Source organism: Procambarus clarkii, chromosome 11, assembly GCF_040958095.1.
Source record: "Procambarus clarkii isolate CNS0578487 chromosome 11, FALCON_Pclarkii_2.0, whole genome shotgun sequence".
Classification (NCBI taxonomy): Eukaryota; Metazoa; Arthropoda; class Malacostraca; order Decapoda; family Cambaridae; genus Procambarus; species Procambarus clarkii.
Window position 1 is genome coordinate 2074322 of NC_091160.1, and position 17179 is coordinate 2091500.

The window sequence follows — 17179 nt, forward strand, 5'->3', positions numbered from 1 at the left end:
AATAGAGCATAATAACATACTCATTATTTGTGTTATGTATTTCTCAGCAATGCAATAAAGGCACCAACTGCATATTCACTTTGTGGGGCACTTCTTGCCACTATTCTTCTTTGTGCATCGTACAGATGTTTGCATCTCTTTATTACTGCATTATCCCTCAGTCCCAGGTAATAGGAACTGTTCTCCTTATCAACAAAACGTTCTTTAAAAAAAAAATTCTAAATTTCATTTATGAAAATATTGGGATGAGGTTTTCATGATGCTGAAGCCAATAAGTTGGAAAATTGTTTAACATTTAATATTAATTTTCACATAATTCATATATATTTTCGCCCAGCTCTAGCTTATACCCTCATTTACAGCCCAGGCTGTAGCAGTGTAAGGGCTAAAGCAAAAGATATACAAGGAACTTTCATCTCTGCCAGTGGTTAAGGAGGCCCAATGCTAAACAGAATACAACATGTGTTGGAGTTTTATTGATTTATTATGGCTAAATTTTAAACAAAAAGTTCTTGAAATATTAAAACTCTTTAACAGTGTACATCCCTGTCTCACCCTACACATCCCTGTCTCACACCACACATCACTGTCCCACAGTACATAGTAATAAACTAAATTCTAAACACAAAGTATTTATCACATTAATTATAATTTATACGGTAATGGTAATCGTATAAATTAATTACAAATTATGAACATGGCAGGTCATTGGAGGGTCAGTGATCGTAGGCTGCTTCTGGAAATGGGAGATCGTAATCTGCTGCTGGAGGTGGGAGATCGTAGGCTGCTGCTGGAGGTGGGAGATCGTAGGCTGCTGCTGGAGGTGGGAGGTCGTAGGCAACTTCTTGATTGCATTCACAAACTTCTTGATTGCATTCACAAACTTCAGGGATGCATCCATTAACTTCCGGGTTGCATTCACTAACTTCCAGGTTGCATTCACTAACTTCCGGGTTCGAAGGTTGAAGATCCAGGAAATCTGGAAAGCAATGGGATCATTAAGTGAATGATGGATATATATATCAATAATTAAATTGCGTGTGTGTGTAAACGAATAAAGAAAAAGAATGTTGAAAAAGTTTGTCATATGCTCAGTTACCTTCACCGTCATTGTGGGGGTTGAAGTGACTAGCTTCAAGGAGGCCGGGGTACATGGGCGAAAAACATACTGAACACGATGGACGATTCGCACACTTTTGACCATCTTTGGGTGGAATTGGGTCCTGGAAATTGGTACAACCACATTTCTCTGGAGCAGACATGTTGCCTAGAAGATCTGGAAAAATAATGGATCATTATAGAAGATTGATGGATAGATATTATTTTACACACACACATAGTAGATGGGGTCTCCGACGATGACCAGGTTGACTTGGTGGCCAGGTCTCTCCCTAACCCCTATCCCATGCCCCCTTTTTCACTTACATAAATTTTTACCATTCTTGTAACTATTTTCAATATGCACTGTCGTAATAATTATAAACATCTTCACATCATCTCCATTCCAACTGTACACCCTCCTCTTTTTCACACATCCATACATTAAAACATTGATTGTAACCATGATATATATGTACTTCCGCCTACAGTTTAGACCTATTGTCTTGTGTATGACCCTCTGTCCTGCGTGACAGAGGATACCAGCATTATCCTCACTTCAGTAAGACAATCGAAATCCTCAGATAAGGAAAAATTGTAATTAATTTTGTCAATAAAGATGTTAATAATAATAAATCCCTCCCTCAATCTATGCACACTCTGCCCATCACCCCCTTACATTCCCTACCTATTCCTCATACATACCCTCACTATCTCCCTCCATACCACCCTCGCAGTCTTCCCCCACATACACCCTCCCCATCACTCCTAGTACACCATCCTGGTCTCCAACACATACATCCACCGACTTTGTGAAGAGGGTGCATAGGGCCCATTATATATAGACAAACATCACACACACTGAACTTTAAAAGCAACTTGGTTGACATCTTACCTGAATTCCTCTTGTTCTCCTCCTGTGCATTTATGGATCCATCGTACTGGCTCTCCAGCCAAGCGTCAGCTGGCTCCCCGTACTTCAAGAGGTCCATTCCTGGCGTCCAGATATTGTTAGAGATATAAAATATATACAATGTATAATGAATGCGTTCATAACACTAAAAACATAATTATAATACAATTATCAATTATATAATACAAAAGTGAAAACTTTATGTATTATCTTCACTTGCCTGCAATTTCCATTTCTGGAGGCACCCTCAAGACGCCGAGCAGCCTGAGGGAACCAAACATAACCAAACAAAGACCACCAGACCAGGCCACTATGGCCAGCGCCCCCACTATGTTCCAGGCGAGGACCTCCGCACTGCCCCCGTACACAATGCCACCATCCTGGAAGAGGGCCACAGCAACCAGCCCCCACAACCCACCTCCCATGTGTACAGCCACAGCATCAAGTGGGTCGTCAACTGTGGAAGAAACACAGCTGCATCTTATTCGGAAAAATTAAGTATAACGATAGCAACAGTTAAAACATAAAGGAATATCTTGTCCTTCAAAATACTCCACAGAATCTAACCTTGATTTCTTGAAAGTTAATTTAAGTAAAGCTGGAAATGTAGTGCCAATTTGACTTAAATAAATAACCGAGAAACCCAATTTAAACAATAACATATCACACTAGTAAAGAAGGAGCGGACGTACCCTTCAGTTTGGGCAGCAGAGAGTGGATAGCGAGGAACACTGCTCCACCCAGCGCGCCCGTGACACAGGCTCCTCACGGCCGCACCACGTTACACCCGGCACAGATGGACACCTGGGGGGAGATGTTGTTGTTGTTTAAGATTCGCTACTGGGTACCAAAAGTTCCAAGTAGCACGGGCTATGGTGAGCCCGTAGTGGACTCACCTGGCACAGGAAAGGGCTGTAACCTGTGTGGGGAGAACATATTAGCAAGCATGGCGGAAATACACGTCCATTGTTGTTGTTATAGATTCAGCTACTCGGAACAGTTCTAAGTAGCACGGGCTATGGTGAGCCCGTAACTTACCTGGCACAGGACAACCCGTTCTCGCAAATTTAATAAGTCAATATTGACTTTACGAATTTGCGAGAACGGGTTGCACAGGAGCGGGGGACACGTCCATTATTTTGAATTTTCTTTATTCAATCGATTTCATCATTGTGGCATTATTATTTGGACACACTGATGAAATTAATGTTTCCCCAATGTCTAGGACAGGAAACCTGTTAGGATTATTGGGGGGTCACGCTGGGACCCGATTCAATGACCGACCTTCCCCAAGTAAGTAAGTAAGTAATTATCAAAAGAAGGCACCAAACCGGGAAGGCTATGTAGCACCATCAAATACGCAAAATAATCAGAGGGCGCTAAAAAAAAAAAAAAAAAAAAATGCGAACAAGCTTGAATGTTCGCAAACTCTTGGTGCAAAAGTCTTATATCTTTACAGAATATCATCAATCTTGTCGTTGTGACACATCCAGACTATTTGTTCAGGAACGGTCCTTATCTCTCATTATTTATATATGCATTAATCAACGGACAGTCAAGAACATAATGGGTGAGGGTGTGAGACCTTAACATTCCTCCAAGGAGTGCCGGACCAACCGGGCTGTGGTGGGTATGTGGGCCTGCGGGCCGCTCCAAGCAACAGCCTGGTGGACCAAACTCTCACAAGTCAAGCCTGGCCTCGGGCCGAGCTTGGGGAGTAGAAGAACTCCCAGAACCACATCAACCAGGTACCACATAGTTTACACTTAATTTCATCATCATTAATACCTATTCCATATTCCCAGGTAATATTTTTTTGTACCCAAGCCGAGCACCCGACAGCTGAGTGGACAGCGCTTCAGATTCGTAGTCCTGAGGTTCCGGGTTCGATCCCCGGTGGAGGCGGAGACAAATGGCAAGAGGTTTCTTTCACCCTGATGCCCCTGTTACCTAGCAGTAAATAGGTACCTGGGAGTTTGACAGCTGCTACGGGCTGCTTCCTGTGGGATGTATAATAAAAAGGAGGCCTGGTCGAGGACCGGGCCGCGGGGACGCTAAGCCCCGAAATCATCTCAAGATAAGCCTGAGCCGCATGTGTACAGAGTCACTACAAGCATTTCTCCTTTTACCATTGGTGAAATGATTGTTTTGACTCACATACATGTAGTGTTGCATAGTTTGACTTCCCTCATACAAAATATGCATCAAGAATGAGTATAAATTATAAGCGACCAATACTAATTACATAATAATTCCTATAATAACTATGTATTCATTCCAATTATGCAAAATGTTTTTAACATTTTGGTCGAAATTCTCCTAGTGCTGAGTGTGATAAAGACTTTAGACGTCACTATCAGCGCTTGGGTTGTAAACAAGTGACAACGGCCAGAGGGGTGCTCACCATCCCAGTGAGAGAACCATTAAGAGCCATAAGGAAGGACCAGGTTGAGGGCCGACAACACATCCCGGAGCGGTTGACCAAGAGCACAGTGATGCCTCCTGAACACCCAGAGATCACGGTGTTCACCACGGACTTGGCAACAGCTACAGCATCACCCTCGTGGCTGATGGACGCTTGTGACCCTCCGTTGAAGGCCAGGAACCCGAAGAGCAGGATGAAGCCTCCCAGAGCTGCCAGCTGTAAAGTAAGCCCTGGCGTTACATCCAGATTTTGCACATATGTTTGAAGGGGATAAGTTATTGTGGTGGCCTTAGTAATCCTCCAGAGGATTATAGGCCTTAGGCTCAGCACCAAACCATTTAAATAATTTATTATTCAAATAATGTGGAGATTTAAATATGTATTTGTTAATGAATTGATATCTACTCACTTTTGATGCTAATACACACAAAAATTATAATATTATAAATTATAATTTACTTTTTTTAGATTTCCCTTTAATATGGAACACGTTTTGCAAGAAAATATATTTTTTCAGAAGTAAACAATAATAGACAAAGACCACTAGGCTTCATTACTGTGTGCAATTAGTTCCCGACCATTGATGAAGCTTAAGCCACATAAGAGGTGGCACGGGCATGAGTAGCCCGTAAATGGCATATTTTTTTTGGAGTGAATGTGATCTTTGGTCGTGAAAGTTCCTGTCAAATAGTACCAGAATTTCTTGATGATCTAATATTCTAAAACTGTATGATAGGAACCAACCGGGACGGAGTGGCCGCATATCCCCTGGCTGTTGGGTCCGAAGCGACCAATTCTGGGCTCAAGAATTACAGCCCCGACGAGAGCTGCCACGCCCCCTGTGAGGTGGACGACGCCGGAACAAGCAAAATCCTGATAGGCTTCAGCTTTGAGCCAGCGTCTGACCAGGCCCAGTGTGACACCACTGGGTACACCACAGCTGTCAATACACTCATTATTATTTAATTATTATTATTATTATTATTATTATTATTATTATTATTATTATTATTATTATTAAAATAATAATAATAATAATTATTCAGATAAAAGTACATACATACAAAATGAGTTAGAAACAATGTTGGATTTCTAGATAGAGTTAGTAAATGCTATCCCTAAAGGCATTAATACGCACAGCGTTTCGGGCAAAACATTAACAAACATTATTATTACTCAATACAAACAGCTGCACAGGATACACAGATTATCCTAAACCAATTTAATTTGCGTGCACAGAAATCTATATCTATAATATAGGATGTCTGCCTCTGTCCAACGTATTGGCTAGCCTCATTAAATGTTGCAGTGTGACTGGTGAGGCTACAAAACCTCCATATCATATCAAACCGTGTGATGGACAAATCCACAAGGGCCATGATGAAGGTTCGAATCTTGTGGATTTGTTCATTTGATGTATCGCGCTATTGTGATTTCTGTGTGTAACCCGTGTGATATCAACTCCCTCGCCTGGACCAATGGTTGACTACACAGTACCTGCCTCGCCTGGACCAATGGTTGACTACACAGTACCTGCCTCGCCTGGACCAATGGTTGACTACACAGTACCTGCCTCGCCTGGACCAATGGTTGACTACACAGTACCTGCCTCGCCTGGACCAATGGTTCACTACACAGTACCTGCCTCGCCTGGACCAATGGTTGACTACACAGTACCTGCCTCGCCTAGACCAATGGTTGCAGGCAATCACACACTCAGCAGAGTTCGTCCGGGGGTGGCTCACAGCTTCTACAAGGCAGACTGGTGAAGAGACCTTGGGTGCCTTGGGTAGACTGATTCACCGTTCATCACAGCCGTCCTAGGTTGACTCTGTGAAAGCAGATACGTCATCAGTACTGGGACACTACATGGGACACTAGGAAACATCACTTACTAGCTTAGAAACAAACGTCCACCTCTTCGCTCCATAGATGGCGTTCACTGTCTAAGCGCCACCTCACCAGAGGTCAGCAGCAGCTACGTCACAAGCCGACTAGGACAGGCATCCAGCACTTATTGCCGGCATCTCCCGTCATCACTAGATGGCGTTGTCCATGTTGTGGGATTTTTGAGAGCAGACTCACAGATGGCGTGGACTTCACGGCTTCGAGCTCGGGCGAGTAATTTTGGTTTGTAACAGTAATGGCCAGACGACGGTTTCGGTTGGTGTTGCCTGTTCTAGTAGAACTCCCTCTTCGGAATCGATCTCTATATTCTCCACCTCGCATGTCGTGTCGATGCAAATCAGACTGCATTGATTGCTCGTGGTCTTCCCCGGCATTGTTGGAATCTGTGCATAACTGTGCTCCATCACTTTGTTGTTGGTATTGCTGCATGTCGGACTGCATTGATTGCTCGTGGCTGTTTCTTTTGCTGTTGGAACCACTTGGAGTTGTTGGAGTGCTCCAACCACAAAAGTTGGAGCAATTTTGTGTATTTTCTGATTTGGAATTAATAGATTCGGGAAATTTTGCTCTGTGAGAGTGTGTCTGTTGTGGCTGTGCACGAGTGTTCCAGACGTTGGTGTTGGTATATGTAGTGCTGGTCTGTGTGTTTATCCTGGCCTGAGCTGTCTGCACTTTTTCTTTCCGTGCAGAGCAGGTTGTGCTCCAGACATGATGTTTGCCTCTACAATTTGGACATTTGGCTGTTGTGGCCTGGTTTGCCTTGTGCTTGTCTATACAGTCTTTGGTTAGATGTCTCAGGCTGCACACTCCGCATCTCTCCTGTCCGGTGCAGCGTGATTGATGGTGGCCGTATTTCTGACACCTGAAGCAGCGCAGGGGTTCTGGGACGTATGGTCTCTGTCGGTATGTTCCACAATTCCCAAGACTGAATGTTTCTGGCACATGTCCCATGACGGTCACCAGAACCTGACGTGTCACTGTCTTGTCTACTTTTGTGCGGCATCGTTCCGCATTCAGGATTTGCTTGTGTTCTAGTATTGGATCCAGGGGAAAGTCGATTGGGTATCCCAAAAGCACGACTCGTGTGCGTCTTTCTGAAGGGTCCAACTTTTCCAAGCATACAGGTTTCTCTTGCAGGACTCTTACTTTTTCTAAGTAATTTGCAGTCTGTTGGTCTTGTGGTGTCATTATTATTTCTCCTTTCAGGTTGACTGTAATGGAAAGTTTGAGCTCTGGTTGTTCTTTTTCCATTGCCGTTACACCTCCATATGCTGTAGGAAAGTGGTCTGTCTGCATTTTCTTGAATTTTGGAAGATGTGCAGAGTCTGGCGATGTCTGGTGTGAGACTGGTGGTGTCCTCTCCTGTCTCATACTGTTGTCCTGTGGCTGTGTTGTGGAGAGAGGTACATTGTCTGACACTGGCTGGTGTGAGACTGGTGGTGTCCTCTCCTGTCTCATACTGTCGTCCTGTGGCTGTGTTGTGGACAGAGAAGCATTGACACTAGCTGATGTGAGACTGATGCTGTCTTCTCTAGGTCCATTACGTCTGCTGTCTTGCTGGTAGAAGCAAGTGGTGAAGCCTCGATAGCAGTTTTCTTCGGTGCCTGCTGCACTTCGGTCCACCGTCCCTCCTCGTCTGAAAGCTGCCTCCATTTCCTCTTACTCTTAGCCTTCCCCATGACTCTCTCCACGTAGTGAGGACCGACTCACTGCCCTACCTAATGCCTGAGACACTCCTAGGCCTGGAGAAATTCATTCCCCTCCAACGGAGGTCGTAGAATGATTCCCCCAGGTGGAATCAGGGATACCTAACACCTAAATGAGCTGTTTGGTCTACCTTTCCCTGTCAGGCTCAGTACACCTTCTAAGGTGCTCCCTTGTGGCAATGCCCGTGGGATATCGCCTCGGCCTTCAGGGTAAGACTCTAAGTGACCCGGTCAGTGATACGGTCCTAAAAAAAAAGTGCGGTACGAGAGTTTGGGTCGCCTGCGTACTGGGTTGCGCAGAATACCAGTCAGCTGGACAGCAGGTAATCAACAACGTTGTTTCTCTGTCAATTGTAGAAGAAAGCGGAATTGTTTCCTTCAAAACAAGATATTGTCTGGGTCTTGGAGTACTGATGTATTCTTCCTCACAAAACCGCGTTGAATTGAGCTGATGGGTGCTCAGAATCATGAGTTTTTCAGGGAACAAATCCGTGTGCGGCCATCTAGCAATGGCACCGGCAGCGAAGCCACTTAAGCTGATGAACCCGATGATCAACTACGCCATTACACACTTAAATTTTACATTTGAATTTGCCCGCCGTTATATACTGACCAAGTTGTGGCCTTGTCCCGTTATGTGTGACAAAGTTGTGACCGTAACGAGTTATGAATGGCCAAAGTTAGGTTAGATTTGGTTTGTTTATACTATAACCTTTATAGTGTAGCGATGACGTAAAGGGAGTATGGAATTCTCACAGGTCATAGACCCTACTCCACTACGAATTATATTAAGCGCAGTTATATAGAACAGAACTTATTGACTCCTCGTGATGCACAGACAGTAAAACAGTCCGCATATAGAGTAGGGTTCAGCCAGTCGTTTATGTCTAGTAAGGTTCAGTCAGTCGTTTATGTCTAGTAAGGTTCAGCCAGTCGTTATTGTCTAGTAGGGTTCAGCCAGTCGTTATTGTCTAGTAGGGTTCAGCCAGTCGTTTATGTCTAGTAGGGTTCAGCTAGTCGTTTATGTCTAGTAGGGTTCAGTCAGTCGTTTATGTCTAGTAGGGTTCAGCCAGTCGTTTATGTCTAGTAGGGTTCAGCCAGTCGTTTATGTCTAGTAGGGTTCAGCTAGTCGTTTATGTCTAGTAGGGTTCAGTCAGTCGTTTATGTCTAGTAGGGTTCAGCCAGTCGTTTATGTCTAGTAGGGTTCAGTCAGTCGTTTATAGCTAGTAGGGTTCAGCCAGTCGTTTATGTCTAGTAGGGTTCAGTCAGTCGTTTATAGCTAGTAGGGTTCAGCCAGTCGTTTATGTCTAGTAGGGTTCAGTCAGTCGTTTATAGCTAGTAGGAATCAGTCAGTCGTTTATGTCTAGTAGGGTTCAGTCAGTCGTTTATAGCTAGTAGGGTTCAGCCAGTCGTTTATGTCTAGTAGGGTTCAGTCAGTCGTTTATGTCTAGTAAGGTTTAGCCAGTCATTTATGTCTAGTAGAGTTCAGTCAGTCGTTTATAGCTAGTAGGGTTCAGCCAGTCATCAGTCACTGGGTTGCCAGTGACTGTAGCGCCGCTCTACACATCCTAGAGATAATCTGAACCTTGTGTGTGGGCCCCAAAAACTTAGAGTTCAACATGCGTAACGCTTGGACTGCGCAATTCCCTTAGCTCTAGGTCACTACTAAGTATAGTTATTAAAATATTCATATTTTCTTGTCCTATGTTCTTTGCAAATGAGAGGTTAAAAGTTTTAACAAATATTAAAAAAAATTAATTTCAGATTTGGAAATTTAGATAATGAGTTACACTTTTGGTTGATGTTCTCTTTGATTGTAAGACTCATGAAACAACAGTAAATAGGAGGCCTGATCGAGAACCGGGCCGCGGGGACGTTGAGCCACGAAATCATCACAAGGTATAGAGCAAAATGTCTTTAACGGAGGGTAGAAATAGCCTAAGTTACTCTATCCTTTTGAGATGTTTTTTACGGTCTCAATAAACGAACTTGAACTTGAGCTTCAATGGTCTCTAACTTTATATTCTTTATATTAATAACGACAAAAAATGGATGCAATGGTGGAACGTTTTCCAATGTTTTTCCAATAAATAATTTCTTACTAAGGTTCTTAACTTTTTATGTATCTAGAGATGTAAAATCTTGGTAATTGTATGATTTTATAAACAAAATCCAATTTCCTTAAAATTATATTATGAAAAAAGTCATTGCCGTAAGCCGGATTCATCCCAGATTTATTTATTTATTTATTTATATACAAGAAGGTACATTGGGATTGTGAGGATATATAGCATAGTAATTACATTCTTGTAAAGCCACTAGTACGCGCAGCGTTTCGGGCAGGTCCTTTATCTAAGAAACTCTAAGATGAACCAAGAACGTCAGATGACGTACGATGACCAAACCACACATCACAAGATGGAGAAACGACGACGTTTCGGTCCGTTCTGGACCATTATCAAGTTACCCACAACTTGATAACGGTCCAGGACGGACCTAAATGTCGCCGTTTCTCTAACTTCAGGTGTGTGGTGTGGTCATCATATCATCAGTCACGTTATTGAAATTTAAATTTAAATAAGTTTATTGAGGTAAAATACACACAAAGGGTTGAGGTAGTTCAAGCTATTCTCACCCCGTTCAGTACATGGTGTTAATACATACATATACACACATCACTAACAATAAACATATTACCAAACATTCTGAGAGATAAACATATACATTTCCTCCTTCACAAGTAGTATGGTATCAGTCGTACACACAAATACTTTTATGACCTAGGTATACTGAATAGACAATTTGCAAGAGACATGCAGATAATTCAACAAAAAATTACAGTCTTAGTGCAAAATTCTTATATCTCTCAAGAATATCATCAACCTTGACACGTTATTGTGACTCATTGTCCTCATATAACAAAAGCTGGATTTATATGACGCAACCTATCTCCTAATGGCTCATGTTTGGTTAACTAGGTGTATGTGGTCAAGTTAGTTTTACTAGTTCTCTTATTACATAGTCACCCCTGCTTGGCGACTATTTTTGATAATTACTTACTAGTTTTCTGTAAACAAGGACTGAAGTCTTTACGAGCTACCTATGATGTGGTTTACTAATGTAAACTGTAGACTATATATACTTCGATAAATGGTATACAGCCCCTCTCGTGTATATATATTGCTGTCAGCTTGCATTGGTGTTAGGCTTAAAGCCTATCATCCTCTGGAGGGTTATTAAGGCGACTACAACAGCCTACTGACCAAGCAGCCAGTATACTTTAGTCCCATACAGTGTCCAGGACTAAACTAAACTCTCACTGTATATACAACGAGAAACGGGACGCACTTCTCGGTGTATTCGTCCCCCTGATGCGATAATTTTTGTTATGAATTTTATATATACTTATTATTGTGAATTTGATTTTTTACTTCCGTGAGTGCATTTTGACCTGTTAAAGAACAAAAAACAATAAATAAGGAGACGGTTATAACTTTTATTTTTACATGTACAATAATACAAAAATTATTAACGAATAGATGTTATTTTAAAAGATTTTGGCCACCCAAAAATCCCAGCAAACAAGATCAACATGAGTAGAAAATTTGAGTGGCTTCAGGGTGGAGTGAAGCACTTCGTCACAGCTGGGCGGTGGATCCTTCTACTGAGCAGACATCTGCGCTTCCCACCACACCTGCCGTACACTCCAAGTCACGTAGTAAATATTCAGAGTATATCTCTGGTGCTCTGTTAAGTCTGCCATGTTTTGGTCGCTAGATGAGTCGTGAAGCTGTGGTTAAAGATGGCCATCATATAAGAGGTTGAAGGCACAACCTCTGGCTTGGAGACGTACCTGCCACATAACAGCAGCGTCCAGGGTCGTGGTACCCATGCCTGGGATATGGGTGGGTACAGTGGTATTGTACTCCACTGTAATAATGTCCAAGATAACGACAGAGGCGCTCCGCTCCAGGGATAGGGAAGCCTCGTGTTTCATCTGTAATTAGTACAGCAGCCTTAGGATGTAAGTTTAGTTGTTCAACAGCAGGTAACAGGAAGATAATCTCGTCATAAGGGATGCTCTAGACGTCCCGCCCATTGCGTATTTTGTTGACGCGTCGGTGAGGGCTTCGGAACTTCCTGGTGTGGTATCCGTAGCCTTTACGGACCCAGTCCAACCCACGTAGGGGATTGGACTGGGTACGGTAATCACCGGAACGTCTTGGTTCGAAATCTCCGAGAAAGTCGTTGTCCTCGTCGACATCGGCAGCAGCCCACGACATCGTCAACACCGTAAGAAACACCAAACTTGTTACGTGCCACATCTTCATCCAGAATAAAGAAAACGGGAAAATGAATTACATATCGTTCAAAGACTGTAAATATTCGCTTTATTATTATAGATACAAGAATAATCACAAAAAACACGTGATCAGTTATGCGTAAGTATCAGAAGAGAAAAATGAAAAAAAATCTGAGCGCTTTCGCGATTTAACGATTTTAATTTCGCGTTTTCAAGGAGTGCAGTAGATAGAGGGTCCGTCTAATTACCAAAAACTACCACATACTACACACGCTTCAGAAAACTTCCTGGCAATACGTTAGTAATGAATAAATATGATATATTAAGTTAGGCTGACCTAACCTAACCTAACCTATCCTAACCTAACCTAACCTAACCTAACCTAACCTAACTTAACCAAACCTAACCTAACCTAACCGAAGCTTGGATCGTCGACTTGATTTGGCGTCACCAGCTTTTTATTTTCGTCTAATTTCTTTATAAAAAGATACTTTTTTGGATTAAAATTATGTTTTTTCATGTTGTATGTTCAGCACCAACATTGTAATGAGTAAATATATCATATTTATTCATTACTAACGTATTGCCAGGAAGTTTTCTGAAGCGTGTGTAGCATGTGGTAGTTTTTGGTAATAAGACGGACCGTAGATGGGTAATACTTGGGTGTGGGCTTACATGACCCCTGTGACTTTAAGTATGATTTTAAAATGCAGTTTACATGTTCCCATTATTCATTTTACATGTCACTTCCTTATGTTTTGTTTGTGTTTCTTAGTCTACTCAGGAGTAGGTGTTATACACACCTACACCCTTCTATAATCCCTCTCATGTTCTCCTTGAAAATGAGTTAAATCACGGAAGAGCTCGGATTATTTTCGTTTCATCTCCTATGTAGATAAGCATTATCATAGACATCAAATTTTAAGGAAATTTTGATAACTTCTCTATTGATGATGAAGGCTTGTTTAACTAAGAGCAGTATATAATAGCTAGGAGCGGTCCTGATATACTTTATACATTTTGACAAGTTTTTGTTAATTAAATTTTTCACGTTTGAAAGTGAAAAAGTGATATGATCTACTTTAGCCACGTTATTGTGACTCATCGCCTGCATTTTCACGTTTGTTTTCAGTGTGAAGCACTTGGAAATATTATCTTACGATATGTGCGTTACCCCTCTGGTGATGCTTATAACCTGTGACTGGTCTGTGACTGGTTTGGTAGTGAAAGCCTCTCGTTATCCTGCCTCTCGGCACTGGAGGTACTGAGTTATATCTCTCCTCCCTAAGACAGGTCTAGGAATATGATCAAGGTCTATCCACAAGACGTTTCGACAACATCCGTTTTCTGATGGTCAAAACCGTTCGGTTTGGATACATTAGCTTAGGCTATCGTAGGGACGGTTAGGTTTCGTTAACTTACGTAAATTTTACGTTAGGTTAGGCTAGGTTAAGTTTGACTTGTTTAGGCTTGGCTATATTAGGATGGGTTAAGGTAGGTTAGGTTGGATTAGTTTAGGTTGTGTTAGGCTAGGTTAGACTGGGTTAGGCTAAGTTGAGTTGAGTTAGGTTGAGTTAGGTTTGGTAAGTTCTCGTGTTTTAAAATCCGTGAGTGAACCGTGTTGTGTAGGCTGCGACTTGCGTTCGTCTGCAGCACCACCACCTGGTTTCTCACAGCCACGTCCAACACAACACAGCTGCCCACTTCTCGTGTGGTAATGACAACACTTATCACAAATACAATCTTAAATTATTTTTAAATTGTTTAAACTGTATAAAATTGGTTATACAACTTATTCCCAATTGTGTGCAGACTGAACATCACCATCACCACTTTACCCCTTGTAGGGGAGATATCGAACCCACAACATAACAATAAAAGCTGTTTTAGCAAAGCCAGACTATTTCACTGAGCTTAACATTAAGCTAAAGCCATTCAAAGCAGGCATTTAAGTGCCAGTTTGTTCAACCTATTGTCAACCAGAGGTTATCATCCATAATACTTTATCTAAATGGCATTAAATACAATTTTCAGCTCGTGAACCTCTCGCCCTTCACCTCACTCTGCTGCCTTTCTCTGCCGCTCTTTCTGTAAACGACTTTATAATGGTTCAGGGCGGACCGTGACACCATTTCCATTATTTTCTGATGTGTGTCCGTCATACGTTTTGGGTAGAACCGTCTGACATGGTTTAGACACAGCTGTCACACATGGTTTAGACAGAGCTGTCACACATGGTTTAGACAGAGCTGTCACACAGGGTTTAGAGAGCTGTCACACAGGGTTTAGACAGAGCTGTCACACAGGGTTTAGACAGAGCTGTAACACAGGGTTTAGACAGAGCTGTCACACAGGGTTTAGACAGAGCTGTCACACATGGTTTAGACAGAGCTGTCACACAGGGTTTAGACAGAGCTGTCACACATGGTTTAGACAGAGCTGTCACACAGGGTTTAGACAGAGCCGTCAGACAGGGTTTAGACAGAGCTGTCACACAGGGTTTAGACAGAACTGTCACACATGGTTTAGACAGAGCTGTCACACAGGGTTTAGACAGAGCTGTCACACATGGTTTGGTTGAGTCGTCCGGCATGGTTTAGTTAAGCCGTATAACATGGTTTCAGTAAGCAAGGGTCGCCGTGGCCGAGTAGGCTAAGCTATTTCTTCATTCGCTGAGTCATTGGGGATTTTTTGAATGATTACTAAAGTTATTATTTAATATCAGTCAAATTTTACTTAGGTAGTATCGAGGAATATTGGCTTATACTGGGTATAGGTCAGGCTGCTAATTTAGTTTGGATCAGAGTACACGAAATGCATTGTTACAAGAGTTGAATTGAACGCGTCTATCAATGTTTAATAGGTCTACCAATGTCAATGTCTACCAATGAATTTTAGGTATGACTCTTGGTCACTAAGATGGGAGGGGGGGGAGGGGCTACATAATTCCCCCGCCTTGGTGCCTTGTTTTGATAATCACTGACTACCGTGGGGGATAATACCAGTTTATGACTGCTCAGGTCATAAACCACAGCTCAAAGGTCACAACCACAGGGATAATAACCATTCGGTATGACTCAAGGGTTGACTACGCAGTTGACCAAATACAGCTGTAGGAGCGTATGATACCGGACGACATATAATAACCCACGTTCAAGCTATTGGTTACGATTGAGAAATCTGTTTAGTTAACATGTACGATATTGTACGCATCTTTACGCGCATAACAAAGTGTTCCACTGCGCCGCTTCTCAGGAGAAAAGATCCAGGACAAGGGGGGGGGGGGAGAAATAGCCTAAGCTACTCTATCCCTTTGAAATGTAGTTGTTCTTGTTTCAATAGACATACTTAACGAAACCTGAAACTGAGCGGCCCGAAACGCTTTGCGTAATAGTGGCTTTAGTCGTTGTATGTATTAGCTCTATCTGTAAATTCATCAATATTTGTATCACCAATATTTGTAAATTCATCAATATTTGTATTTGTATCAATGTATGTATGTACTTTACCTGAATAAACATTTGAATTTTTTTGAATTTTTGAGCTTGAACTTGATCCAAGACGCAGGCAACACCACAAAGAATCCGGGGCTGCTGTTGGCGCCATACTGAACCTCCACCGCGACACGCAACCACACAATGTATCTGGATGCAGGAAGCAACCACTGTACAAATTCCTTATGACAACATAATCTATGCAAAAGCTGTGACTTGGGGGGGGGGGGAGGGGACGTAGAGGATTGTTGTGGCTATATCTGAGTATGTGAGTGATATGCTGTATGACAATACAGACCCGAGTATATACACTTGTTCACCACACATGTTGATAATTATACACCATTATACATACTTATACGTGAAGGGAGGTAAAACAAAAAATAGTGAGTGTGACTGGACCAGGTAGAGGAAGTGTGAGGAGGGTAGACATGAGTGGGTATAGAGGGAGGGGTGACGTGATTTTATTCACCTTGGGCATTAGGAGCCGCATGTGAAATGTTTTATTTATTTATTTATATTTTATTTATTTATATAAACAAGAGTTCTTACATTTTTGTACAGTCACTAGCACGCATAGCGTTTCGGACAGGACCTTAATCCTAATTTTCCCTGGAATACGACCCGCCAAATCGTTTAACAACCAGGTACCTATTCACAACCAGGATGAACAGAGGCTACAGTTAAGGATTGGGGCCCAGTAAATCCTCCCCGTTACATCCATAGTTAGTGTGGTAAACAGTTCATATGACTCAGGGCGTGGATCACCTAATTTTCCAGTGCTCAAGTGGATGCTCCGGGAAGGGCATGTTCCATTGGGTAGCGGTTAGTTGCCTTGGGATCCTTCCATTTTTAAGGCTGGCTCAGTAGCTCAGTTGTAGCTACTGAGTCAGTAGCTTATAGCTACACTATAAGCAGACCCACCTGGACACTATAAGCAGACTCACCTGGATACTATAAGCAGACCCACCTGGACACTAAGCAGACCCACCTGGACTTCACAGGTGCTGGAGGGGTGAACAGTGGCTTCTGAGGGCTGGTGTGGTGCTGAGGTCAGTGTCGTGCATGGTTATATACTGGCCTGGCAGTCTACCCCGGTGGGGGGAGGGCCGGGGTGTTGCATGGGGAGGGGGCGTACTGTCATTGGTGGGAGGGGCAAGACTTATCTCTCACTGTGGGAGCACCACAAGAAACACTTCAGCGAACACATATGGTTTGTGAATCAAGAAGATTCATTCTTCTCTGAACCTCCCTTACTTATCTCTCCCTCCCTTACTTATCTAGCTCTCACTCTCTTACTCATCTCTCTCTCGCAGTCTCATTTCTTCCTCA

General features: G+C 42.6%; 1 protein-coding gene and 2 long non-coding RNA genes across 3 annotated transcripts; all 3 read right to left on the reverse strand.

Annotated features, from left to right (window-relative positions):
* Positions 1 to 347: 347 nt before the first annotated feature.
* Positions 348 to 2116, reverse strand: LOC138363772 (uncharacterized). The gene is made up of 3 exons (XM_069323162.1): positions 1994 to 2116; positions 1100 to 1276; positions 348 to 979 (listed from the first exon to the last, which is right to left on the reverse strand). The coding sequence occupies exons 1-3, from the start codon at positions 2088 to 2090 to the stop codon at positions 717 to 719; spliced, it is 537 nt and encodes a 178-aa protein (XP_069179263.1). The 5' UTR covers positions 2091 to 2116; the 3' UTR covers positions 348 to 716.
* A 121-nt stretch (positions 2117 to 2237) lies between these two features.
* On the reverse strand, positions 2238 to 4741 carry LOC138363773 (uncharacterized). Its single transcript, XR_011228108.1, has 3 exons — positions 4416 to 4741; positions 2704 to 2815; positions 2238 to 2468 (listed from the first exon to the last, which is right to left on the reverse strand). It is a non-coding gene; the product is annotated as an uncharacterized lncRNA (long non-coding RNA).
* Positions 4742 to 11526: 6785 nt separating this feature from the next.
* LOC138363774 (uncharacterized) lies at positions 11527 to 16974 on the reverse strand. Its single transcript, XR_011228109.1, has 2 exons — positions 16839 to 16974; positions 11527 to 12375 (listed from the first exon to the last, which is right to left on the reverse strand). It is a non-coding gene; the product is annotated as an uncharacterized lncRNA (long non-coding RNA).
* Positions 16975 to 17179: the final 205 nt, after the last annotated feature.